A 6,320-nucleotide genomic window follows, 5' to 3' on the forward strand; every position below is an offset into this window, starting at 1 on the left:
AGTGTCAGGACTCTGGGATATTTCCACCTACCCACCCACTCACTCCCACGGCTGCTTTTCCCCTCCTCATTTTCTCAATCTGTCTGTTTCTTATAATTTTTATGACACTATACAATTCTATATCTTCTTATATTAAACATTATAACAAAATTTTTCCATATTTTCAAAATTACTCCAACACAATGTATGTGTGTGTGTGTGTGTGTGTTTCACATTATACATCTAGAGTCATCCTACTTTCTCTCTCTCTCTCTCTCTCTCTCTCTTTTTTGGCCATAGGATCAATATATTTTCTGCTATCAAGTCATCCTTTATGTACTGACACGTCTTCAAACTGAAGAAGAGCAAAAAGAACAGCCACAGCTTTTGAAGTAACGTGAAAAGAACAGCCTCTGGATGCTTCTTCATCTCTCTCCAAACCTCCAACAGGTGTTCCTGTTCTCTGCTTAAAATAAAGATCACAGGCAGCAAGTTCACACAGTATCATTATCCTTATTCTCCTCTACCTTAGAGGGGCATTCTTCACAACAATAAGTCATGCCGAACTGCTGTATTTTTACAGCTACTTTAACCTGTGAGAATTTAAAAGTTTTTAACACTAACTGAACAGTGCACATGTTAGGGATGATCAAGGAAGCATTTGATTATAGCTGATGTTACAAGGACACACCAAGTCTATTTTTAATGCACCAATCTTGTTTATAGCAAAATTTTTTTTCCAGTATTTTAATAGAATTATTTTATAGGGGATACTTGAAACCAGTATTTAAGCTTTAAATGACAGTAATACTGGCATAGAAAAAAGTAGCAGATGTTTACTATATGGAATTTTCTGTAATATATTTATATACTTTTTCATGAAAATGGAGTTATCAGATACATTTGTAACTTCATTATGTTTGTTATACATCATCTCACTTTGTAAATAAAAATGCATCTTAAAAAATATGAGCAAGCCAAAGTGTGTGCAAACATTTTCCGTGTGTTCTTTTTTTTTCTTCTTCTTTTTTTAGTAAGCTCTACCCACAGTGTGGAGGGGCTTGAACTCAGCACCCTGAGATCAAGAACTGAGCTGAGATCAAGAGTCAGACACTTAACGGACTGAGCCATCCAGGTGCCCCTTCAGTGTATTTCCTTCCTTTTTTTTCTAAATTTAAATTCAATTAGTTAACATAAAGTTTATTATTAGTTACAGGGATAGAGTTTATTGATTCATCAATGGCATATGTTCATTACATCACGTGCCCTCCTGAATGCCCATCCCCCAGTTATCCCATTCCTCCACCCACCTCCCCTCTGTGTTATTTCTCAACAACACCCAGGCCCCAGGGGAAGCAAGAACTCCTGGACCCCAACTTCCTGTCTCCCCACTTGGTCCCAGTCATGCCAGTCAGAGGGACCAAGAGTGTGGTTAGAAACCCTGGTAGAAAAAAAAAAAAAAAAAAGAAACCCTGGTAGATCTTCATCAGGGTCTGACATGAGGGTCATGTACTGACCAACAGGAGCTAGAACATTCATTCCATCTCCCCTCTGCCTCCCTGAGAATGGTGCCAGCTTACTGTACCTGATGCATAAATCAGGATACTTTCAAGTTCCAATTGTGGTAAAACTCAGAATATCTAAGCTGACAAGGGGTAATCAAAAGAAAACAGTATCACATTTCCTGGGAGGTTATATTTGGTTCTGCCTGAAGGGAAAGAGATCTGCCTCGGAGAGCCTGCTTCTCATTCGCAACCCGGACCACGTTTCCCTCAGTCCTAATTCGCGAGCAGCAGTCTTCCCCTCGGCCGTGAGTGATGCCAGTGCAACCCCGGAGACCGCTTGATTCGTGCTCGTGGGACTAACCAGTTGGAACTAGTAAGTTTGAATTTCTGATCTAACCCAAGTGCAATGATTTGCTGGAACCCAATCCTCAGTATCAGAGGTTGTTTGAGGGCACGATGTATCAGTAAGTGCACCGAGCCCCACAGCCATACATTTGACTGCCCACCCGATCTGAAGTAGCTCCAGATCTGGCAAGAGAAGCATCACCACCACTGTTCCTACTTCAATCAGATCAGTTTTTTATAGATTGCATTGTAGCTGAAGATTTCACTTGAAAAGAAAGAAAAGGTTTCTATTGCTTTAAAAGATATTTGGAAACCTCTGCTCTGAGCGCGTTGGAATCCGGAGTCCTTGTTTTCCTGTCACAAGCACAGGAAACCAGGCCAGCAGGGCGCTGGGAGCCAGTACAGCTGGAGGTGATTAGCTATCATCTGCAGTCAACAGAGATGGGAGAGGGGAAAACTGAAGGATCCTTTTTCTGGAAAGAATGTAGCTAGGAAATGGAAACTGTGGCAAGAAAATGTGGTTTCAGTTTACAACCCCTGAATGGAAACTTCATTATAGCAAACATGTTACCGCCCTCATCTGGGACCTGGCTCCACTACCATGGAATGGGATGAGACATTTGCTAGGACTACTCTGGTCATAAAGCACTTGGCGTTCGCATGGCAAGGCCACAGAGCCAGAGTGGCACATGGAGGCACTCAAATAGCAAATGAATGGATAAATATAATGTGGCTCTTAACACATTAGATAGCCAAGTACTATAAAATATACACCAGAGCATGTAATGGCTCAAACCTAATAGGAGCTTATTTCTCATGTATCTAACAGTTCTAAGTAGGGGAACAGCTCGGCAAGATAGCTCTCTCTCCAGTTTTCAGGAACCCAGGCTGATGGAGTTTCTATAATCAACACACAACTTCCAAGGTCATCCTGGGAATTGTCTCCATTCCCCTAGCCAGAAAGGGGAAGGAGCATAGAGGACCACCCATGGGGGATTTTCTGAGGTGGGCAGGCCTAAAAGCAAAGGACATCGTTGCCACTCCCTCCATCAGCAAGAACTGGCCATAAGGTGCCCCCGAGTGCAAAGAAGCTGGGAAACAAGGTGGCCAGAACAGCTCTTTCCCCATGACAACTGTGCTACAGAAACCGAAGTGTGTTGTACCAACAACAACAACAAAAAAAAAAAGTTTCTTAAGTATAGTCCTAAGTATTGCAAATCTAGAAACAGCATTTGTCCCCAAATCAAAACTTTTGGTAAATGCCATTAATAAAAATATTTCTAGGGACGCCCGGTTGAGCATCTGCCTTCAGCTCAGGGCATGATCCCAGGATCCAGGATCGAGTCCCATATTAGGCTCCTTGCAGGAAGCCTGCTTCTCCTTCTGCCTGTGTCTCTACCTTTCTCTCTCTGTGTGTGTCTCTCATGAATAAATAAATAAAATCTTTTTAAAAAAATAAGAATATTTCTGAATTATCATGTTTAAAGGAGAAAAATAGTTGAGAAAAAAAATCAAGTGTTCACATCTGTGGTTTCAGATAGCATGCTAGATCTCTTTCATATAAGTAGATTTTGGGGATCCCTGGGTGGCTCAGCGGTTTAGCACCTGCCTTCGGTCCAGGGCCTGGTCCTGGAGACCCAGGATCGAGTCCCACGTCGGGCTCCCTGCATGGAGCCTGCTTCTCCTCTCCCTGTGTCTCTGCCTCTCTCTCTCTCTCTCATGAATAAATAAAATCTTTTTTAAAAATAAATAAAATAACTAGAATTTAAATGGATATATCCAAGAAATTAAAAGAACAGCTCACCAAAGTTATCCTCTGGTGACAGACACCTTGGCAGTGAAAGAACGTGATCCCATTTTATGTAATTCAGAAATATTCAAGGGACTTTGTTATGGTGGAGATAAATGTAACAAATTATACATTAACCTGCATAATATTTTTTTAAGATTTTATTTATTTATTCATGAGAGGCACAGAGAGAGAGCGAGGCAGAGACAGGCAAAGAGAGAAGCAGGCTCCACACAGGGAGCCAGACGTGGGACTCGATCCCGGGTCTCCAGGATCACGCCCTGAGCCAAAGGCAGACGCTCAACCCTGAGCCACCCAGGTGTCCTAACCTGCATAATGTTTTAAAGCCAAAGCAAATGTAATATAATAATTTGGAATTGCATTTGACAAGTTGCCAAAAACTAACCAAATGGCCATCTACAAATTGGACATTTCTTTCGCTAAGAAAGCAGGTTCAAAAGTATGCAGTTGCTGGAGTTGAGTCTATAGTTCAAGAATGTCAGCAGATACAGAATTATCCTGGCCTTGCCTTCACTGTCTGAAAATGGCTGCCTCAGCTCCAGCTACTAAATCCACATTCCAGGAAGGAAATAGGATTGACAAGGAGAAAGGATCAATCAGTGCCTAGGGCAAGAAAATGAAATTTTCCAGAAATCACTCAGCAGATTTCTATCTTATTAGCAAGAACTGTGTCACATAGGCATCTCTACTTTCAGGAAAGCTATTTTCAGCTAGTCACACTGCTGTCCTGAACAAAATCTTGGAAACAGTAGATACAGGGTAGCAGCAAGCAGGCAAGCAGCGTGTGTCTTTTCAGCTCTGCCATTCCTTAGTAGCAAACACTGTCAATCTTTTAAGATCTTCCTGACCCCAGAAACATCTGAATTTTTAACTGTTGAGAATTCACAGACAGGAAGTGTTTATAAGTGGTCTTCAGCTTCATGAAGACGACTACCTATTTTCATCCATTTTCTCCATTCACCCCAAACTGTATTCTAGAGGTCACGCTAAGCAAACTCGGGACACTCACTAATAAGCTATTTTACCAACTTTTTAGGTTTGCTCTGTCCTGTGGAATGAGTAGTCATTCACGTGGGGTCCCGTGCGGTGGGCAAAGTACAAAGGCAGGTCAGAAGGCTGCTTAGAGGCTAAACTATGACTTATTAAACTGGGTCAGGCCAGGGTGTAGTCTAGGATGAACTGTGGCACTTGCCCAGTGCTGCCCACAGAGCAAAGCTTGAATTCAACTCCAAGTCCACCTAACTTCCACCCAGAGCTCCCAAGGCGCCCTGGCTCTTTACGTGGGATACAGCAAGGAGCCCGTGTTCTTCCCACTGTGCTATGTGGCCTCAGCTCTCTGGCAGCTCTTTTCCAGACATGGAGCTGAAGTCCTTCTTAACATTATTTCTCCGGCCCTACTTCTGGGCTTCATATACGCACCAACTTTCAGAACCCAGATTATGTAAATTAGTTAAAATGCAATTTTTATTCATTTGGAGTTTTTTGCCCCCCCTCATTACATTCCTCATGCTAATGTGTAGCCTCCAGGACAACGTGACTGCTTCAACTTCTCAGTGACACATTTACAAACCACTTCTGAAGATGGCAGTTTTCTGACCAGACTACTTTCAAACCCTTACACGTTGATTTGTGTTGTGACTGTCTTAAAGGATGGCTTTTGGTGGTCTTGTCCCCAGACCTGTCCTGACTGTGGTAGATACTAACCACATACTCCGTGTTTTCAGAATTGGAGCATTGGATTTCACCAGTTTGAGTTAGGTGCCTATTTAGAAAAACAATTTAGAAATTCATTTTTTTATGGATTCTTTAAAATTCATATTAATGCTCATTTTATTTATTTTTTTTAAAGATTTTTTTATTTATTTGTTCATAGAGATGCAGGGAGAGAAAGAGAGAAAAACAGAGACACAAGCAGGCTCCATGCAGAAAGCCAGATGTGGGACTCGATCCAGGGTCTCCAGATCACGCCCTGGGCTGCAGGCGGCACTAAACCGCTGCGCCACCAGGGCCGCCCATAATACTCATTTTAGAATGGGGAATTTCTGTTAATGCCCAACTCCACTGACTGCTCAATGCAGGGATCTATTCCCACTAGACTACGAACCATGCCAGCAGGAACTCTTCCTGCCTTGTTACTGCTACATGTCCCAGGTGCCTGCACACAGCACACCAGCTTCTTGACACACACACATTTATCAGGTAGACAAATGGGAATCCTCAAGAAATAAAGCAGCAGTTGAGAACTAACATGTCACAGCCTGCATAGTTCTTTTCCATATAAATATACTTATGATACCTAATGGGTCTGTTTCTGTATCACCACAGAGCTGTTCTTAATTGTCATGAAAATGCCCCAATACTCACTATACTAATCCACAGGTTCTTGGAAATATTGAAAATTGTAAAACACTAAATCTTAGACAATACTCCTTCTCACGTATTTCAAAACTTACAAATCAGAAAAACAGAGCAAAAGGAAACTAAATACAGTCCCAGCAAAAACATTAGATAAGAAGTTGTGTGAGAAAGGTGGCATTTCAAATCAGGAAAGATGAATGATTCAATATATGATGTTGGAACAATTAATTAACCATAAAAAAATTATATTCTTAACACACTATACAAAAACGTAAATTCAAAATGGAATAAACATTTACATATTTAGTCCATAAAAGTCATAG

The 6,320-nt window shown here is 41.6% G+C and overlaps 1 protein-coding gene across 13 annotated transcripts in view; it reads left to right on the forward strand.

The window, feature by feature from the left end:
* The window catches only part of PTPN13 (protein tyrosine phosphatase non-receptor type 13), a 203,475-nt gene extending 202,527 nt beyond the window's left edge, over positions 1 to 948 (forward strand). For all 13 annotated transcript variants that reach the window (XM_072810058.1, XM_072810060.1, XM_072810068.1 and 10 more), the window contains one exon: positions 280 to 948. In XM_072810058.1, the coding sequence (XP_072666159.1) occupies positions 280 to 375 (96 nt within the window). In that variant the 3' untranslated portion in view covers positions 376 to 948. The remainder of the gene's footprint in view (positions 1 to 279) is intronic.
* Positions 949 to 6,320: the final 5,372 nt, after the last annotated feature.

This window comes from Canis lupus, chromosome 33, assembly GCF_048164855.1.
Source record: "Canis lupus baileyi chromosome 33, mCanLup2.hap1, whole genome shotgun sequence".
Classification (NCBI taxonomy): domain Eukaryota; kingdom Metazoa; phylum Chordata; class Mammalia; order Carnivora; family Canidae; genus Canis; species Canis lupus.